We start from the raw sequence: 22,012 nt of genomic DNA on the forward strand, positions 1-22,012 counted from the left end.
AAAAAAAAAGAAAGAAAAAAGAAAAGAAAGAAAAGAAAAAGAAAAGATGGCAAGAAACACAGAAAAAAAGGCAGAAAAGCCTTTTAATAAGAAACAGAAAATAAAGAGAACTGCCAGCTATTAAGCTGGAGATTGATCAGTTATAAAAAGGGTACCTGAAATATCAGGGAACTGAAATAAAGGACTCTGGTGATTTCTTTGCAGTGTTATATTCATATTTTACAAGGACATAGATTTTTTGATAAAACTGGCAGAAATCAGTCCCATTAGATATTGCATGTTAATATTAACTAATGAAGTGATTTTTTAGAAGATGTGCTTACTGGCACCATTGTAGATTGCAACATATTAACTTCAGCTGGGCTTCATTCAGAACCATTAGCTTTGGTGATAGAATGCTATTTAACTAGACTGCAGTTTGATTCAATTGTCCAGTACCTGTTGTTAAGTTTGTAATGGACAGCTGAAAAAAAATATATAGTAGTGGTCTCATTAGGGAACTGTGTACATTGCTGAATGGAAGGCTGGAATAGCTCTTTTTTTATGGACCAGGATCAGATGTATACCGTTGCATAATAAACCACTCTAGAATCATGAGCTTCATACAGGGTAAACAACTTCATGAAAAAAATGTGTATTTTCTTCTTTTTAAACTTTTTTTTTAAACCTACTTGGATTATTCCACACATCTTCTCTTTACTTAATAATAATTTTTAAACCCATCATGTCATTCAATATGCATACTTCGCACATCCATATGCACTTTGAGTTTTTAATGTTTTTAGCTCTAATAAATCAAAAAAAATTCTCTTTTTCCTATTGTTGAAAACATTTCTGTTTAAAATAGGAGCTATTTCCCTATCATATTTCCATTTTGCAACCCAAGCTTTAAACCCTGGTGAGATAGTTATTTTTTTAAGGGGAAAAGTGTTTTTGTTATTTTCGAATCTTTTTTCCATTCTTCTTTTTAATAAAAAATATTTAGCATGCTTTTGTTCAAACCTTTTAGATAACAGTAATGACAAAGGTGAAGATGAGAACTGAAGAAGTTTTAGTCCTGAAAATCCAAGTTCAATGAATTTGAAAAAAGATCTATTCTAGTGAAAAGTTTTGAGTAAATTTAACTATTTCTGTCACAGTACATTCCAAGTGATTGCTGATGTATGTTTGCATATATGTATATATAAAAACCTGTTTGAAATAACTTTAATTACATATTCACTGAAAAGAAAGAAAAACTTGTCTTTTCAATATCAATTGTTATCAGAATACCAGATCTGAGCACTGTCAAATGTAAGATTTATTTGCTCATTTTGTTTAAATAAAAAAATATGAAATTATGGTTATTATAACTTATTCCTCTATCACATTTACAGTCCCAACTGACAGGACAAGTAGGAGGAGAATTGTTTTTGAACCCTTTGTGATTTTCTAGCTCATATAGAGAGCTTATTAGAAACTATAGGTATTCATGAGTGAATGAGGGAGGGTTTGCTAATGCATGAGGGAAATAGAAAGAACTACATGAAAACAGAGTCTGGGTATACTGGTGAAAAGCTTACATAAGAAATAGAGAAGGCGCTGCAACARTATCCAAACAATGTTCTGTGGTGCCAGGAGCTAGAAATACAAAAAAGCCTGGATGATAACCTATTTAATTACATTTCTGGAGAGAATCTTAGTAAACTTTAATACTGATATATCTGGATGGTGAGCTATTGTAAGCTTTCGATGCTTGGGATTTATCTCTCACCAGTTGCCTGTACTGTGGTATTCRGTGACATATCCAAAATGTTGGTCTTACCCAGTTCTTGATGGCTGGATAAGGACAAGTCTTGAATCTCTATCAAAGATGGAGTTATTTGTTTAAAGACCGAGAAGTGAAAACATTCARTTTTAGCCTTACAAGGAGCAGTCCACCTTACGTACATATAGTTTAAAATGATAAGTAGCTGACCATCAGATAACATGCAATCAATAAGAGATTCACTGTGTGGTCGTTGGGTGCAGACTGTGCATGGCTAATGTAACATGATTAATAGAGCAGCACAAAGTTTTCAGGTTCCAAGAAACCAGGTGATGGATTGTGTGTCCTGTGTTCTTGACCCAGTAGATGGGTACAAGCAGGTGATAGGCAATAACTGGAACAGCTGAAATCAGATGAAACCTACTTGGAAAAGCACTGTGAATGTGTGTCTGCTTCTGGCATATCAGGTGGGAAAGCCCAATGACCAAGAGGCAAGTGAAAGCACATCCAGTTATTTATTTTTAAATGAGRGGGGACAATCACAAGGCAGCTTGTTATTTCTTTATACATTTGTTTTTGAAAAAAATGTTGAGCTTCCAAAGAAGTCATGAAAATAATTAGCATGCATGTTATGAAGACAGCTGCTACACAAATCCATTTCAAGCAGGCTTGTAATCAGTTCTTTTACCAGAATACCATTTGAGTGAGTTTCAGACACTGCTTATTTTCTCTTTAATTTATAATCCTTCCCTTCTGCATCCAAATTGCTCATAGCAGTCTAARGCCAGATCAACCCTTAAGGCATCAAAGATATTTGTTTTCTCTCCTGAAACCCACAATCAGGCACTTGGCATRAGCAGCTGTGTCATACCAAGTTAATTAGTAATAACAGATATATAATTTTGCACACCCTATATATATAACTAAAGGAGAACTAAATCCAGAAAAAATGACAGGAGGTATTTGCACTACCTGATGAGTTTTTCTTCTTTTGTCTAATTATTTATTGCACTTTGTTATGCTTCCTTATGCAATCAGTATTAAGGAAAGCAGCTACAAATTATTATGCCTATCCCTGTAATTATGTGTAGAGCTCTCAAAAAATGAAGAACTGGAAATGCTTGAAAGCTTATAACATTGGTACATTGTTGTAAGTTTTGCCACTGATTTTAACAGGAGCAAACTCAAGCCTTTGGTATTACTCCTAAAATTGAAGATTAGACTTTTATTTGGACAGATAATGAACAAGTCTCATAATCTGTTATGAAAGGACAAAACTCAAGATGTACAGGCATTTTCACATACCTCCACGCATCGATTTCCCAAGCAGTGCCAGGCAGCAGTACTGCAATACTCTGACAATATGAACAGTCACAGGCAGCTGACACAAAGTTATCCCTATCATTTGCAGGATGCTTAGTAGCAGAAACATTGAGGTATTTTTTAAAATGCTCTTATCAGTAGATGCTTACTTTTCTGAAAATGCCAGTTCTCTATTTTTAAAATTATTCCCATTATGTTGATAAACGTGTTAAATTATTGAAGCGTGTAATATTTTCTCCTTTTTATCAATAGATGCTGGGGAACAAATGAGGAACTAGCAACCCTAGAATACTTAACACTCCTTCCRTTTATATCCATTTATCTATCTATCTATCTATCTACCTACCTATCTATCTRTATATAAAAGCCAGAAAAGTGGCAAATGCCTAAAGAGTAATTATAACATATCTTTTCCTCTTTTTTATATCATTTAGATGCCAGTATGAATCAATACCAAGTCCACTGGTTACTGGAGTCCTGTGCACGCAATGACACCAAAGGACTTGGGAAAGTAACTGAGTTGACTTATGTAAGTGTCCATCTAGCCCTCTRCTGAATAGCTTCTGACCAGCAAGAGAAAGGATGGTTCTGTAACATAACAGAGTATGTTCTATACCATATTTCATGAAAAAGTAAGAGTGTTTCTTTTTCATTTTCCTCTTCTGCAAAAGCTAAAAAATGAGGTATTTGGAATCTTTGTTTAAAAAAGATACCTGCTAGGCTGAAATATTTGGTTTTTGGTTGTTCTTCAGAAAACAAGAGCAGGCAAACCAACTTAGTAGCWGATTACCTGTGCATTTGTACAGCTTGTAGAACATGGAGTTCATGGATTCATAGTTAGGACTGTAGCATTTAGGCACAGTACAAATACTGAGCCATAATAATAGTAATCAATAAGCTAGACTTTCTTTCAGACATGCGGGTAGGTRTCACATCCTTAAGGAGAATAATAGAATAGGAAAGAAAGATCATAGGTGAAGAGTACTAGACATTAAATCTGGAAGCAGGACAGATAACAGAGCAATAATTACAGCATCAGTATAAGGAGAGAAGTTTTATGTTAATACGTATGTTAGCCCCAAAATGTATTGCAGTGACAGTTCTTCATACTCAATTTGTTGGCAAGCCAGCGTCACCTCATTCTGTAACACATTTTTCAAACAACATAATGCTGTGATTGATGCATCACATTCAATTTAGTGGATTATGAAGAACTGAAGAAAATATAATTCACCTTTCTTTCTTACCCTAACCTGTAATAACAGATCAAATCAATGGAGCTAATGGCATGGAAAAGTTGATTAAGTCAAAGCAAATCATTTTTCCTGCAGCGGGCTGTTATGTTTACCTCTTAATGAGGTCAACAAAGCAAATGTCAGAGGTGGATTAAAAAAATAATTGTGACATAATTTTATGATCAGTCACAATATTTCAAGTTATGCACATCAAAGATAGAAAAAAGTTAATATCTAATAAGTTTATTTCCACTAGGGGTCAGGAGTAACTTATTATACATCTGGCCAAATGCATTATGGGTTTGGTTCATTTATTTCTTCTCAATCATTTTACAATAATTGGTCCAATCTGCTTTGGGAAACTGTCTWTCTTTTGAGGACTCAGAATTGTTAGAAGCAAGAGGAATAGTGTAGTGGTTATCACATCTGCTTTACATGCTGAAGGTCCTGGGTTCAAGCCCCAGTGGAACCAGCACCAGGAAATCTTTGGGAGGTTGGACTAGATGAGCTCCAGAGGTCCCTTCCAACCTTACTGATTCTGTGAAACAGAAGGATGCTGATGTTACAAAAGGTTGGAAACTGGATATGATAGGTCAGAGTAGATAAAGGCCTTAAGTCCTTGGCCCCTGGTATTATGGGCTCCAAAGTTAGACTGTTTGCTGTTCTCTCACAAAGCATACTTTGAGAGATTATGGATGCATATAGACCGTCATAAAGTTCATCCAAACCTGCAAATCCCCAGCTGATGTCTGCTGTAATGAGTCAATAGGAAATGCTGGCTAGAGAGGATGGCCTGACATCTTGCCTAAAAGTACAAGCATCTATTCAAATGGCAACTTACGATTGTTTGTAGAGGAATGGAGTAGGTCTTTTTTTTATATATATATAAAAAAACCAAAACAGTATTGTCATTATTTTAAATGTGAGGCTATCTCGTCACAGCATTTGCCTAGCAGGTGGAAGGCAGGGAATCAGTTCTCTTCTCAGCCCAGTCCTTATGTCCCATTCAAAATGCCCTCACAGATAAAGTTTAAATTAATCTGATTTGGGATACGCTTCCAAAAAAAGAGAATTATCACAGAACAACTCTAGAAATAACTGATCCTAGAAAGAAAGAAAGTTCTAAAAGGCTATGAAAGACTTGGAACTGTAGCAAGTAAGGTGTTATTGGACATTTTCCCAGAAAATATCTTCTTTTTTTCCTCAAATTTGATTTATGCTAAAGCTTTCAGGCTGTGATTTTCAATATYACTTTACACAACATTAAGAATTTCATATGACATTTATGCTTTTTTTGTTCTGTTATTATATTTAGGTGGAGAATTGTGTTTTGTAGTTTAGCTGTATAGTTTTTCTTCCTTAACATGACGTATAAGAAAATAGAAGTACTTAAAGTACTAAAGGAAAAATAAATAATGGATCCATAATGCCATACTGGACTTTGTGTGCACTTCARATAAGTTAAATGTAGACAAAACCTGTCATTTACAGCAGCTTAAGTCAGCTTTCTTACATTTATTTRATTTGATTAGCATTTACATCCTCACATTGCTACCCCCACTGCCATCATGCCAGAGAGACTGTTCAAATGTTAGAAGTTAGTTGCTTTGATGCAGCATGGCTAAGGAATTGTGTAGAACTGAAGGATATACCCAGCTACCATCCTAATATTTGACAGTTGAAAATAATCATAACGTAAGCAATGTTTGCTTTGTTCTCTGAGTAAAAGTCATGCTGGCATGTGTTAAGCATATCAGGAAAATTGGATGAAACTTTTCATCTTCTGCCAGCATTATTTTTCTGTTTCTTTTTTTCTTTAAGAGATCTATTTACAGCATGTGCCCTTTTTGTTTTGCTTGTTCTAGGAAAACTACATAATTCTGAAGGACCTGTCATTTTCATGCAAATACAAAGTAACTGTTTTGCCTGCAAAACCTAAAGGTCGTTTTAAGGCTGAGAGTATTTTCTTTATCACCCCACCGTGCTCTGCATTTAAAGAAAAAAACCACAAGCACATTAATTGTCCTGCTGAAGGAGGTAAGGCATGATCTGAAGAACTTGCCAGATAGGTTCAAGTGCACTTATAATCACTAGAAAACCTCTTTAAAAGCAACTCTAAAATGGGATATGAAAGATATGAAAGATTCAGAGCAAATAAAGAGAYCACTAATACTTATGTGAAAAATCAACTAAAATAGAGAACAGTACAGATTTTGGTTACCACATTAGTGTTTTGTCAATTAAGTGATAATTTTAGTGGACCGTTTGTAAACGTAGAGTGTGGACTGCTTGTAAACATAAGGGTGATATTTGTTATTACATGTTATTACATGGATTTTAGTTTTTGAAGAGTTTCCCACTTATATTCATTATAATAATAGATGATAATTGTAACCATAATTATACTGGCATGGCTCATCTTGTGAACGTTTTGCTACTGATGCAAGTAGCTTTCTAAGTTTAATTTAGTTTAGGTTAATTCTACTTTCAAATAGCAAATAAAGTAGCTCTTTCACCTTTGACAGTGGTACTATAGTGTTAAGTATAACTAAAGGGTTATAGAAAATCACAGAACCATGGGGCAATTGGTTGGAAAACACTTTTGGAGTCAGCCAGTCCAGCCACCCACTCGAACACAGYCATTGCCAGCACTAGGTCAGATCAGTTTGGCTTTGCCTACCTAAGTCTGGAAACCTCACCCTTTAGCTCAAGGGTGGCCCTTCACTGTAAGTCCCTCGCARCTGCCACAACATTCTCCCCCTCCGGGGAGTCACCTCAGAGTYCTCCTACCAACTGCTGCCGCTTGCTGCTCTCCCTGCTCCTGACAGTCTCCAGCATTACAGTCTTCTTCCTGGACGACTGCAATACTAAGCAAAACTCAGGCATATGTTTTCCTTAATTAATGTGGCCCTTTTACTTAACGGTTTTATAGCATCTGTTTTGTTTTTTGCCTGCATCAAGAAGTTCTGCAATATCCTATGACTTTTCCTGTGGTCCAGAATTGAAAGTTGGAACTTATTTTTTGAAATGCAGAAAAGGAGCAGGATGGTACCCTGTGAATGAGATGTTTATACTTTTACATGGCAATTCTTGTGCCTTGGGTTTTCCTTTCTGTCACCTCTAGCTGACAGAAGTTGATGTGAAGTTTGAATTTGGCCCCAAATGCCAATGCTATAAGATAAAATTTGGTTAACACTGAGAAATGAGATGGCAGAAAGCTAGCAGGATCCTGGGTAAGCGCAAAAAGAGGAACTCTGTCTGACCTTGGTATGTGAAATTATATGAACATTCTCAAAGTTTAGCTTATCTTTTTGCTTTCCAAATTTATAGTGCCAGTTCTACCCAAAGTGTTGGCCAAACCCGAGAATCTGTCTGCGTCTTTCATTGTTCAGGAAGGTAACATCACTGGTCATTTTTCCTGGAAGATATCTAAGGCAGTCCTTCATCAGCCTATGACAGGGTTTCAAGTCACATGGGCAGAAGTAACCACAGAAAGCCGACAGAACAGCTTACCCAACAGCATCATTTCACAGTCGCAGATACTGCCAGCAGTAAGTTGTCTGTTAATTTCCATTGCTAGGGGCTTTATAAGCGTGTGCATACATGGCTTATTCTTTATTTTTAGTGATGATTCAGATGTCATTTACAGTGCTATCTGGATCTGCAGGCAAGTTGGAGCAGGAAGTACTTTAATTTTTCCTCCTTATCTGAGATATATCTCAAGCACAGCTACTCTTCTTGATGACACATCAAACATTTTAATGTGCACAATTGTCAAATTAGCAACAATATCTGAGAAGTGCTTGAAGGGAGGAAAAGATCATCTGTGTGGCAACAAATAGTTTTTATTTTCTTTTGATGATCAGGCTGTTCTACTTGCCAGTTACAGTTTTACTAATTATTTGGTGTCCAGGTTGAGAAACTTCATGGATTTAAGAGAATTTTCCTTTCTTTTGTGTCACTTCTTGCTGTAAGAAAAATAAAACTGTCTCCCTCTGCTAGTATGCACCACTGTCCCACTGACAAATAATTTAGAGGACTAGATTTCACTGTTAATTGAAAGTGTAAGAATGATTAATTTTAATTCTTCCCTCTATTTTCTTTAAGATGGCCTTTGCTATTTCAGTTTCTCCTGTGGTAACAGCAGGTGAGAAGCACTTCATTCAGACTCTGTTGCCAGATCCACCAGAGCCAACAAAAGAGCTTAAGCAGCTGGCCTTGATCCAAAGTCTGCTGAGGACTTTAGAAGTCTTTCTGTTAACTTTGGGGAAGTGTATCAAGGCAATTATGTCTGGAGCAAAACTGGCTGCAAATCTTTTCATATTTGTTTCATTAAAGAATGCACAAAATGTTTTCTTGGATGTGTCTTACATTCAACAAATTTTCTGCAAATGCAAGACAAGCTTCTCACAGTTCTGTCTTAATTCCTAGCAGAYGAGCCTAAAGCTAGGGCCTCTGTGTGTCAAGGCCTGTTGTTGTGGGGAAGAGCAACAAAGCTGAATGTGGAGGCTTAAAACTATGAGACCAGTTATCATGCAGTGCAAGTAGTTGTTTTGTTCCAGAGCTTAGTAGTGCTAAGTAGTGTAGACCCAAGGTGGTCCACACCAATTCATTCACTACCAAAGTTCACCCTGCAGTCCCAGATGGMACCACAGTGGATAGAGGATTGGTCCCTTCAGCAATCCACATGGCAGGATTACCTTAATTTAGTTACTCAGTCATGGGCCTTTGGCTGTGAGCAGCCAGTTTAACACAATAACGAGCAAGCTTACAGACATTTAAAAACTACTTTTCACTGCAGTTTTCGTCTTACTTTAAGGAGCAGGAGTGTGTTTTATTCAGAATTTCTTTTTTTTAAGCTTTTGGTCCAATTAGGTCTGAAATATATATTAGATTTAATTTAAAACACTCCTTTACATTGTGTTTTGTTTCAAATTTTTATCTGTTTTTCTCTGCTTTTACTACTGAAGAGCCTGAAAATTTCATTTATGTAATTATCTATCTATCTGCCTGTTTTCTACCTATTCATTTATAGCAACTGATAATTTTGTAGAAAACTCTTGATTTGGGTAGAAACATCTTCTACCTCTCAGAGGGATCTTACCACCAGAATGCAGGGTATTTTATCGTGATGATCATTCACTCATTCTTGTTGGTAGTCTCTAACTGGTAAAAATTTAATATTTACATAACCAGGGACTGAAACACAAAGGTACCAGCTCCATGAGGAGCATCTGAGCAGTTATGAGTGAGCATCTGAGTGAGTGTATGAGTGTGATGTACGCGTTCCTTACTCTCTCCTACCCGTTAAGTATTTTATATGAAGTGGAACAGCTTCAGCAAGGTGTATTATTAGCAGCTCCATCCTAGAACATGCAATAGTTTGGCAGTAAAAACACACTTTTCCCTCTACCTTTACTTTCTTTCCCCCCTCCCTTTACTTTTTGGTCTGGAAGTCAAACCAGATTATCGGTTATTCTCACAACCCTACTCATATCCCCCTGCTGTGTGCTCTGTATAGTGCCTGCCAGAAGAATTCGCTGTGCAGATTCTTGGCCGGCTCTGTCTGGCTGGTGGGAGGAGCACGCTGTGTGTTCGCAAACCATTCAGCGTGACTGACCCGACAGTCGATTTCTGGGACTGGTCCGCTGGCTGCTTATCAAGTCCTTTTCAGCTTGGAATAAGCTGAATCAAGACTTTGATCCCTTAATGTCCTTCAGCCTCTAGTCATACATATTCCCATTTGGGAGCATTTATAACCTTACTCTGAAGTTATTTTGTGCAGGTGTAAGTGACCACACAAGGTATAGAGCAGTGAAAAGTAAGGCCTAGACTGATACTTCTACTACTACCAACCAACCATTATGCCAGGACAGAACACAAGGGCAGATCCTCATGGTGTAACTGCTGAAATCAGTGGAGACATGAATCAGTGGAGCAAGAGAGACCTCTCAAGTGCCATGAATTAATTAATTTACCAACCAGTAGAATTTACAGACAGATCTAAAATAAAAACAAGTTTATTCAATGAACTTGCATGTTAATAAGAATGAATAGGAAATTTAAAACAATATTTYGTTTCGATGATGAGTTTTCAAGAACACTAAGGAAATCATGCACACGTGATATCYTAACATTATAAAAATGTATCATCTGGGAAAGGAAAAATACTGACTGCATAGGTAAGCACTCTGAACTAGCTGTATTTCGGTTCTTGTACTCCAGCTTTTTATCCCTGTATTCAAARGCAAAAAATTCGAAATAAACCCACTGAACCAAATAATATATATGTTAAATCTTTTTAACAGAATTATAAGAAAATAATTTCTGAGTGCTGAGAGTAACAGGACCTATTTAACCCACTAGTTTTTGTGACTAGATCAACCATGTTTTATTTTTAGATACTGTGAGAATTAATTTAGTTGATTTATACATTTTCAGGATCATTATGTACTGACTGTGCCCAATCTGCGACCATCAATGCTGTACCGATTAGAAGTTCAAGTGCTGACAACTGGTGGTGAAGGGCCAGCTACAATAAAATCATTCCAAACACCTGATCTTCCTCCATTTTCACCCCACAGTAAGTAGTACTCCATTTTGATACATGATGAGATGTTATAAAACTTCAGTCCTCCACTGTAAACAGTTTACTGTGACTTTAGAATCTTTACTGGTTCCAGTAGCATTCCTTAACATATATTAATGTATTATTTTTTCCATATCTTAGCTTTCAGGATCAGATTTTCTTGGGAGCATTCAGTCCCCCAGCATGCCTATAGGCATGATAATATTTCTAAACCAGAGCAAATCTCTTAATGGCTATTTCTGGTAGTTTAAAAGTTTCTGAAAAGCATAGTTCGGTATTGTAAAGTCCAGCAAAAATAAAACGAATTAGCTGACGAGTCATATCTAGTTGAATCTGTTTGTCGTTTCACAATCCCACTAAAGGTATCTGGACTGAACATGCACATATTTGTCAGCACTGGCAGATCCCTTACAAGCTGAAGGCCTGTGGGAGGCCTCATGAGACCTTTTCAGTAAAATCTGAAGCGTGATTACATCACACATTCAAGGAATATGCATACATATTTTCCTTTTTTCTTGTTTAGGACCTCTTCTGAAGCAGCATCATCCACATCATTACAAGCCACCCCCAGAGAAATATTAGACTCTTTCAGGTGATTACACAAATAACTGAGAGAAAAACTGAGCTCCCACATGAAAGTTAGAAAAATGCACGTCTGTAGGAGCAATGAATCCAGTTTTCCAGGGGAAGTTAACATCCTGTAGGATCTATATCTACTTCTATGTAGTTTAGCCATTAAGAATTGTGTTTGTACCAAYACCAGGATGAAATATACAGCAAGTATCATTTCAATACCACCACTATACAACAAGCGGAAGATCATCCAACTCAACGCTTGCGAGAAAATCAAAAGTGTGTTTGTCATAATGTTTTTGTATTGCTAAGTTTAAAATAGATTGAAAGGGTGCAGTGTGTACAGCTTTTTATCCTATTGACTTTAATGTTAATATTTGAGAGGTTGTCCTGTGATGTATACATACTTTTGAACACTGGAGGCCAGAACAAGTGTATTTAAATTGATATCTTTAACTTAAAGCTCTGTGTTTTCACCAGTTTAAGCCCCAGTATATGTAGCTTTTTACTATTAGAGAAGATGTTCATATGCCTGAAATAAGGATATAAGTAAAATAAGTATCGGTAATAAAAACCATAAATAAGTCAGTATTTAATACTTGCAGAATCATCACAAAGGAGAACAATGATACATATACCTAGTCAATGATCTGTTCTGAAGCATGGAGATCTTATATTAAAATAGTTAATAGTTGAATTGTGTACATGGTAGTTGTACCATTGTAAAAAAAAAAAAAAAGAAAAAGAAAAGAAAAAAAGGCCATTAGGCCATTAACACCAATTAACTTCTGCTAGAAAATGGAAGAATGACTTTGAAAATCCTACTTCTATTTTTTTTTCGGTTTTTATCTTGAAGAGAAACTCCCCAAACCTAAATACTTAACATTAACATTTAAGAAATAGAAATTCTGAGGCACGTGTATTATTCAAGTAGCTGTAGAGGAACTTTTGGGCTTCTTTGGCTTTTTCCCCATGGATCTTTTGAACAGAAGGATGGATGTATTGGCTCCATGCTATTCTGCTTACAGAAAGAGTTATGTGACAATATTCTGGCATCTGGAAATCATTGGCTTATAGTTTATTTTAAAGCATTTTTCAAATTTAGGCAGAAGGGTGCCCTTTTTAACCATAAGGGAATGCAGATTGCCTTATTGTGCAATATAAACTGTSTAGTATAATTTGCCACACAGCGAGACATCCTTTGATAGTAAACAGAAACTGCTTGAATTTATTATCAAGAAGGTGGAAAATATCTGACAATAAACATTGTCCATAAAAGTACTCATAATCAACTTTTAATGTTCAAAATGTTTGAAATGCTCCTGCGTTCTTTGGCACAGATTCCATTGCTCCCTGAATAATTATATGAGGCTAATATATCTCAAATTCTCAGTAGTCAAAATTGACAGTCACAGAATCACAGAATGGTTGAGGTTGTAAGGGACCTCTGGAGACGTTTAGTCCAATCCTCCTCCTCAAGCAGGATCACCTAGAGCACATTAGACAGGATCGCATCCAGGTGGCTTTTCAATATCTCCAGAGAAGGAGACTCTACAACCTGTCTGGGCAACCTGGTCCAGTGCTCTGTCACCCTCACAGAGAAGACGTTCTTCCTCATATTCAGGCAGAACTTCCTGTGTTTCAGTTTGTGTCTGTTGCCTCTTGTCCTGTCACATGGAACAACTGAAAAGAGCCTGACCCCATCCCCTTGACCGTCCCTTCAGGTACTTATACACATTGATCAGATCCCCCCACAGTCTTCTCTTCCCCAGGCTAAACAGGCCCAGCTTTCGCAGCCTTTCCTCATAGGGCTGATGCTCCAGCTCTCTGATCATCTTTGTAGCCCTACGCTGGACTCTCCCCAGTAGCTCCATGTCTCCTGGGGAGCCCAGAACTGGACACAGTACTCGAGATGAGGCCTCACAAGGGCTGAGTAGAGGGGCAGGATCACCTCCCTCGACCTGTTGGCAACAGTGTTCCTAATGCACCGCAGGGAACCATTGGCCTTCTTGGCCACAAGGGCACATTGCTGGCTCATGGTCAACCTGCCACCCACCAGCACTCCCAGGTCCTTCTCTGCAGAGCTGCTCTCCAGCAGGTCAGMCCCCAGCTTGTACTGGTGCCTAGGGTTATTTTTCCCTAGGTGCAGGACCCTGCACTTGCCCTTGTTGAACCTCAKGAGGTTCCTCTCTGCCCAGCTCTCCAGCCTBTCCAGGTCTCTCTGAATGGCAGCACAGCCCTCAGGTGTGTCAGCCACTCCTCCCAGCTTGGBATCATCWGYARACTTGCTGAGGAGGCACTCTGTCCCCTCATGCAGGTCATTGCTGATTAAGTTGAACAGGATGGGACCCAGTACTGAGCCCTGGGGGACACTGCTAGCTATAGGCCTCCAACTAGACTGACTGCACCACTGATGACAACCCTTTGAGCTCTGCCTTTCAGCAGTTCTCAATCCACCTCACTGTCCACTCATCTAGCCCACACTTCCTGAGCTTATCTAGGAGGATGTTATGGGAGACAGTGTCAAACGCCTTGCTGAAGTCAAAGTAGACAACATTCATTGCTCTCCCCTTATCTATCCAGCCAGTCATTCTATCACAGAAGGCTGTCAGATTGGTTAAACATGATTTCCCCTTGGTGAATCCATGCTGACTACTCCTGATCACCTTCTTTTCCTACATATATTTGGAGATGACATCCAGAACATCCTCCTCAGATGTGTGCCTGACCGGCCTATAGTTTCTTGGGTCTTCCTTCTTGTCCTTTTTGAAGACTGGAGTGACACTGGCTTTCTTCCAGTCCTCAGGCATCTCTGCAGTTCTCCATTACTTTTCAAAGATGATGGAGAGTGGCCTGGCAACCACATCCGCCAGCTCCCTCAGTACCTGTGGGTGCATCCCATCTGGGCCCATGGACTTGTGGATGTCAAGTTTGCCTGAAAGATCTTTAACCTGATTCTCCTCAACCAAGAAAAAGTCTTCCTTGCTCCAGACTTACTTTCTTGTCTCCAGGCTCTGGGATTTCTGGGTGCTGTTCTTAGCAGTAAAGACTGAAGCAAAAAAGGCATTCAGTAATTCTGCCTTCTCTGTATCCTTCATCAGCAGGGCTCCTGCCCCAGTAGCAGGCCCCCATTTCCCTAGTCTTCCTCTAGCTACTGATGTGTTTGAAGAAGCCCTTTTTGTTGTCCTTGACATCCCTTGCCAGATTCAATTCCAAATGGGCTTTGCCATTCCTACTSGCATCCCTGCCTACTCTGACCACATTCATATATTCCTCCCAAGTGGCCTGTCCCCTCTTCCTTATTTTGTGTACTTTCTTCTGTTTGAGTTTTGCGAGAAGCTCCTTGCTAATCCATGCAGGTCTCCTGCTCCCTTTGCTGGACTTCTTGCTCATTGGGATGCACTTTGCTTGAGCTTGAAGGAAATGATACTTGAATGTTAACCTGCTCTCTTGGCCTCCCTTTCTTCTATAGCCCTAACCCATGGGATTCCTCCAAGTAATTTAATGAAGAGGCCAAAGTCCACTCTCCTGAAGTCCAGGGTTGCGATCCTATTTACTGGCTTCTTTCCTCCACGAGGATCCTAAACTCCACTATCTCATGGCCACTGCAACCAAGGCTGCCCCCAACCTTCACATTTCCAATCAGTCCTTTGTTTGTTAGTACAAGGTCCAGCAGGACATCTCCCTTCGTTGGCTCTTCCACCACCTGTGTGAAAAAGTTATCATCGATGCTCTGCAGGAGCCTCCTGGACTCTTTGAGCCTAGCTGTGTTGTCCTTCCAGCAGGAATGAGGGCGGTTGAAGTCCCCCATGAGAAGCAGGGCCTGCAATTGTGAGGCTACTTCCAGCTGTCAGTAGAAGGCCTCATTGACTTCCTCTTCCTGGTCAGGTGGCCTGTAGTAGACACCCACAACAGTGTCCCCCATGTTAGCCTGCGCTTTAATCCTTACCCATAAGCTCTTGTCTCGCTCTTCATCCACCCTTGGACAGAGCTCAATACATTGCAGCTGCTCTCATATGCATAGAATCATAGAATGGTAAGGTTGGAAGGGACCTCTGGAGGTCATCTAGTCCAACCCTCAGCATAGCCCCATATGGGAATTAACCCACAACCTTGGCATTAGCAGCAGCGTGCTCTAACTGACTGAGCTAAACCTGTCTCCATGTAGATATCCACTTTCATAGCTTCTAGCAGCAGATGCCGCAAACTCACCTTTACATCATATCTGCCTGATCTATTCAGTGAGAGGAATTCAGATTTTAGTTTAACTATATTTTCCTTCTCACAGTGGAAAATTTGACTTGAAAAAAGTGAATAAGGAGACAAGATGTATATGCCTGAAACTGAGGATCATAGTTATGATTATCATTGCAAACCACTCACAAGATATTATAGTTTCCCCATACTGAAGAAGTTCATAGCTTTTGCTGCATGTTGGCTAATACCACAGAGGTTGAAGAGTGCTAAACTAATTTCTTACCACTTACTCATTCTATTTTTTTTCTACATTTCTGTCTTCTCTGTTAAAGAACTTTTTTTTTCCATTCTCTTTCCACTTTGCTTAATATCTTTTTTTGATATGTGCTCAATGACAAAGGACTTTTCCAGAAAATTTTTATGGCTATGTGATTTGGACATTTAACAGTTATTTCAAAAATATTAGGGGCTATGGAACTTTTAATTCCTTCTTATACCACTCTGTCATCTCCCTTTTTCTAAAATATATTAACAAATACACAGATGATCTCCACAAAATCTCTGTGGTGTAAAAGGATTATTTTCAATTTTTTTGCAAAGGGTTTCAGAGATTTTTTTTTCTTTTCTGTGTGGGAATGTTTCATGTGTACTGCAAGTCTTTACAAAGAAAAAACATAATTTGAATCAGACTGGTATGCAGCTCTACTTGAACGTTTAGATTGTACAGGGCATAAGTAAGGATAAAAGAAAGCTTGATGTTGTTCACTGACAGCAGAATTCATTGGGATCCTGACACAAGTAATTACCTCAGGCTTCTTTGAAAACTTCTATCCAAATCTTTCAATCAGAGTCTATTCGAGTTGTACTGGAGCAAATCTGTAGTGACTTGATTAATGTTAATGAAATTATGCTGCATTCATAGTGACATTGTTAAGCATAGAACGTGGATGTTGGTCTTTATTACAATGATGCCAAACCTGGTTGGAGATAAACTGGAAGTTTGCATCCCTGAGTGATCATGCCAGTCTTGATTGCTGAGTGGAAGCCATGTTCTTCTGAAATGGATCAAAATAATTGCTCTGATTGCTGATATTACTCTCTTCTGAAACATTTAATTTTAAAAGTAATAATATATTTTTGAACAAAATAGAGGGATTTTCCTTATTAAAATAGATTCTAACCATCAAAAAGAAAAAAAAAAGACAGCTGATAGAGTGGAATTGTATTGAGTAGGAGTGTTATAAAAAGATCATTAAGATGTAAATTCATTTTTTCCTTCTTAGAATCAGCTTACTAACTCACCTTTCTACTCTCCAAAGCAAAGCAAAAAAAAAAAAAAAAAAGTAAAAACAGAACCAAGCTTATGCATGGACATTCAGTTCCCAAATGTGAGTGATTTTTGATCATTCTTTGAATTTACCTGTGCATATCTGAAGCTTTTAGTGCCTGATTCATTAAGCCTTGTTTACTGAATTGTACAGGGTATTGACCTAATTTACTAGTCTAAATGACATTAAGCATTTAATTCAGCAATAGAGTTGTAATTCACTACTTGATTTATAGCTAAAGATTTATTTTCTCAGATGATGTTGTGTAATATAGTTTTAATACAGATATTGGGATGTTTTTAGATACTCTGCGCCTTTACACTAACATATTATTTACTATGTACGATTCTGATGGATTTGTCGGGTGACTTCTGGACGAAATACATTTTGTTTATTTTTATTTCCGAAAGGAGATTTATAGAATTATGCCATTTTTGCTAACTGCTTTATGCAACTGAATTTTTTGTTTTCTTCTACAGTGAATATTGGTTAAGAAGGGAACGTTTTCTTCCTCTTATTTCCTTTTTGATAGTTTTTGAGTTGTTTTTATAGAGCAGGAGAAATTCAAATAAGACAGAACCTATGTTGTACTACTCTGTATATCATCTTGAATATTTATCAAGAATATATATGGCATGTGGACAATGAACTAATACACACAAGAGGTCTGACTTCTGAACTGCTGAGCATCCTCAACTTMAGTGGTTTTGGAAAGATTTGAGGATGTACTGTGGCAATGCTGACAGGGGATTAAAGTTTGGCAGGGTCATACACAAAATCAAAGAAGTGCTCTTTGCTAATGTGAATGGGATTTTACCATTGATGTTAGCAAGAGTGAGTAGAGACCTAAATGCTGAGTAAATTGAATCCACAGTACTTTCACCTCCAAGTTGCCAGTTAGAATAGGGAGAGTTTTGGATAACTAAGCCCTGATTTAGGAAGGTATGGAGAAAAGAAAGCTTGTATGGAAAGTCAGTGGGATGGACATACACCTTAACAGTTAAGAATGAGCTGTAGCAATGTCGTGAATAAAACATGGATATCAGAATTTTTTTGAATGCTTTCTTAAATCAGGGCCATAATATGGGACCCACACTGTTCTAAATTCTGTGTACACCACCATAGAAATTTTTATTTTTGTCTTGTGTATATGTAAATGTAGCTGTGATATTGACTTATTTATTAATTAATTTTCTTATACTATGTGCCAAGTATATTCCTACCCTTTTGATTGGTACCTGTGAACATCAATTACTAAAAATAATGTTATGCAAATTTGTGCATTGTAACCAGGAATATGATGCTAATAATCATTGCATGTGTTTTTAAATAATTAAAATACCCTTTATTTAAAAAATGTAAATGAATACCTGCAAATGTTGATGATTATATATGGTTTTGCATGCCAAAACTCATTGTTCAATTGTGGGCATGAAATGTAACGACTGTCTTACCTCTACTGAATATATTAGTAAGGTACAATTTACAAAGTAATTAAAGAGGTCTATATGTAAAATTTTTCCTTTTTCTTAATTATATTGTAGTAGAGGTAACAGAAATGCTTATCTGTTATCCAACCTGGCTGTAGAAATTATGTTCCTATAACAGTCATTTAAAGTCAATATTTATTTATGTATGTAATACAAAAAGATTGATCTCGTATGTGTCTGTCCTGTTATTTAGAGAAAAAAACACTTCTTGTAAAAATATTTTGTAAAAAAAAATGTAAATGTAAAGAGTCTGATTTCTGTTACTCATTATTTTCCCGTTTAGAATTTGTACATAATGTTTAGGTAATAAACTATCATACATTGAAGTTCTGCTACATTATCTCCTGCATACAGAGTTTATACTTTTATTTTTCTTAAGTTGGAGACTTAGCATCATCTAAGAAAAGTCAATGTCGTGCCACATACCTTGGCTACATCTATGTCTCATTTTGTATAAATTATACCGTTTTTCCTCACTATTTTTACATCATTTTTTTTTCTTTAGGAAGTGATCAAAATAATCCTAGATTAAATTTAGATATAATTTTATTCTTTTATGTCAAAAGGCAATTCTTGAAATGAAAAATCAGACTCAAGCACCTGCCTTCCCTTTCCCTGTTGTAACGGAACAGTTCATAATGAAGTTTTGTTCACCCTTTTTAATATTAGTTTAAAATAATTAAAATGCTACTAGATATATCTCAGTGACCTGCTCTTGTAAGTCAAGATTGTCTTAGTTGTTAAGAATCATGATGAAATCCATGTGGACACCAGATTTGGAGGACTTTCTCTTTTATGGTCCAGTATCCCAGGATTTAAGTGATATATTTTTAATAAATACAAATACCTATCTTACTGCAAGCCGTAAAATGTAATTGTTTAAAATTGTTGTAGTTGTGCGGTCATTCTCAGAAGCAATATTTTTAGTAAATCTCTTAAAAATATGTAAGAAGGGTGTGCTTTTTACTTACCCTTGACTTGCCTAATATTTAGATCTTTTTAACTGGAATAGCTACATAAACTTCAAAATTTACCATTTTTGCTTTCTGTAACTTTTTGGGAGGATGTAGTAGTTTTTCCTTTTACACAGATGAATAATGTTTAGGAAGACCTGTATACTTAAATTTCTTTCCAAGTTGGACTATGCCAAAGGTTGTCCCATTATGGTAGGGTAAACCCTTACAAGGATTTGCCTAATATGTCACTCTGGATAGGTAATTYGTGATAGTAAATAAAGCAACTGTTCTACTGCTTCAACGTAGTTCAAAATATCCATTCGTTTCCATAATCTCAAATAAATGTTCTATTCAACACTGGATTAAAAGAAACGATGATTGGAGAGTGTGGATCATATGAAATAAAGCAAATTTGCTATATAATGAACTGTACTGATCATTTTGGCTTTGATTTCTGTGGCTTGTATATGTGCATCTAAAACTGGAATGCACTCGAGAATCCTAAGATTCTAGTTAGTGAAAAAATCATTTAATGCAATGAAAGCTCTTTACAGTACAAAAGGCCTCTATACTTCTGTTGCCTTCTTACAGGTGTTGTATTGTCATCATCTGGATAAATGCCAGCCTCCTTGAGGARGGCCTTGAGCCAAGACGCTGGCTGTTAGCCCATCTATGACAATGCAGCACCTGTAAGGGGAAAAGAAACCACGGGGAGAACACTGAGAACATAAGCTTTGAAGGACGGCCAATATGAGAAACTCCTGCTGACTGGAAGGGGATGTGATTCAACAGAAGTGAATTGCTCTGTCCTCATCTGGTTCATGTTTGATAGCCTTCCTGCTTCTACAGAAGGTGCTTGTAGGAGCATAGAGTACAACTGATGTTTAATATAAKTCTTGCTATAAACATTTTTAGAGAGTGCCATGTGGCTCAGAAGATAAAAAATTTATGAATGCTTGCTGTACCCAATTCCTCCCCTGTGATGGTGATTTATTCATTTAGTTAGTAGTAAGCTTCATATAGGAGGTCTCTTTCTTTTCCAAAGCAGATCAGCTTTAGAAATATTGTGCTATCATTCTTCAGGAGACTTAAGGGAATATTGAACAACAAATATTCCTTTATATATATATATGCAAATATATTTGTATACCAAATAGGATTAGCTTGTCCTTTCAACAATTTGTTTGGTAGTATATTTGGAATATGTTCAAAATAGTTAATGCTTAACTCTGGGTTGGATGGTTAATATTAAGCATTAGCCAACACACTGCATACTTTTAAAATTTTATTTAGAAAATGTTGCCTGATTGATCACATAGTTATTAGATGCAGAGTAATTGGCTGCACTTTTGCCTCTATCATTTCTACCTAAATGCGAGATAAAGGAAGGAAGACTGGGGACAGAAGAACAATAGGCAGCACAAAGAGACTGATTTATTTATTTCTTTGCAGGCATCCAGTTTCCATTCTTAATAGCTACCTGCAAACATTCAAAATAATCTTTTAAATTTCTTTCATGAGATTTACTGCAGTACTTCCTTCAAATATTAATATTTCAGATTTTCAATGGCCATATCTACAAGCCAAAATCAATTATATTGTAATTCWTAAGAGAGGAATGTGGCGCACTCACACACACACAAACTGCACAAAGCTATTGGTGGATGCTAATGGTTCTCACAGAACTCCTTTGGTAGCTATTCTTTCTGTTTGGTGTTTATTGGATCATACTGAAGACAACTAAGAACCATATGCAGTCTTCTTACTTTGAGTGGAACGCAGAGATTCTTTTTCATATCACTTATCAAAAAGTATTCTATTAATTTGGCTACACTACTTCACAAGTTGCAGAGTTACCACAGTAAAACAGTAGCTTAAAAACTGTAATGATACACCAGTGAATGATCCCTGTATTTTTTTTTATCTGAAGGTTGAATTAATTTCTCTCAATTTTTTGTCTGAATTTCTTCACGTTATTTTCTTTTTATAGAGGATCACTTTGTTCATTGTTTTTATTGCATGTTCAATTTCAGATATTGTCTCATCTATTTATCTTGGACATACATAACATATTTCTTTTTTTCTATCCTGCTAATTGCTATAAAGATACAGGTTTGTGTTACCTTTCCAATAAAAGAAAACAAAGCCATTAAAATAATACATCTACAGTCATGTATTCAGAACCAATTTCAATAAAGTGTCCCTTACCAGCACGGCAATTTTATTCTTGCTGTAAAATATATCTGCTGCTGAATCTCACTGAGTTTGTTATGTACATAATATAGTTTTGGAGAATAGTAAAACCTTACTGTCAATTTAAACAACAGGCTTGCGAGCCACAGCAAATTGTAGCAAGCATGTAGAAGCACATTGAACTGATAGGTATCAGCCATATTTGTGGGTTAGTAAGTGCTGCTAAAACGTCTGTTCAGGTTAGTTGACTACATCATTTGGGGAGCAAAATGATCTTTTCATCTGCAAAACATGAGATGTGGATAAATACCAGGAGTCTGGAGAGAGATACAGAAGGGGCAACATAAACTTCTTTGTCTGGATAATATCAGAAAGCAGAGA

At 37.1% G+C, this 22,012-nt stretch overlaps 1 protein-coding gene and 1 non-coding gene across 2 annotated transcripts in view; both read left to right on the forward strand.

Moving 5' to 3' along the window:
• ANOS1 (anosmin 1) overlaps positions 1-12,428 on the forward strand; it is a 128,226-nt gene extending 115,798 nt beyond the window's left edge. The window contains exons 10-14 of the mRNA XM_085321472.1: positions 3,505-3,599; positions 6,171-6,342; positions 7,636-7,856; positions 10,747-10,888; positions 11,418-12,428. Of these exons, the coding sequence (XP_085177598.1) occupies positions 3,505-3,599; positions 6,171-6,342; positions 7,636-7,856; positions 10,747-10,888; positions 11,418-11,476 (689 nt within the window). The 3' untranslated portion in view covers positions 11,477-12,428. The remainder of the gene's footprint in view (positions 1-3,504; positions 3,600-6,170; positions 6,343-7,635; positions 7,857-10,746; positions 10,889-11,417) is intronic.
• On the forward strand, positions 4,708-4,777 carry TRNAV-UAC (transfer RNA valine (anticodon UAC)). Its single transcript has one exon. It is a non-coding gene; the product is annotated as a tRNA-Val (tRNA).
• Positions 12,429-22,012: the final 9,584 nt, after the last annotated feature.

The sequence above is a fragment of the Rhea americana genome, unplaced genomic scaffold (assembly GCF_003343005.1).
Source record: "Rhea americana isolate MKP2758 unplaced genomic scaffold, rheAme1 scaffold_7, whole genome shotgun sequence".
NCBI lineage: Eukaryota > Metazoa > Chordata > Aves > Rheiformes > Rheidae > Rhea > Rhea americana.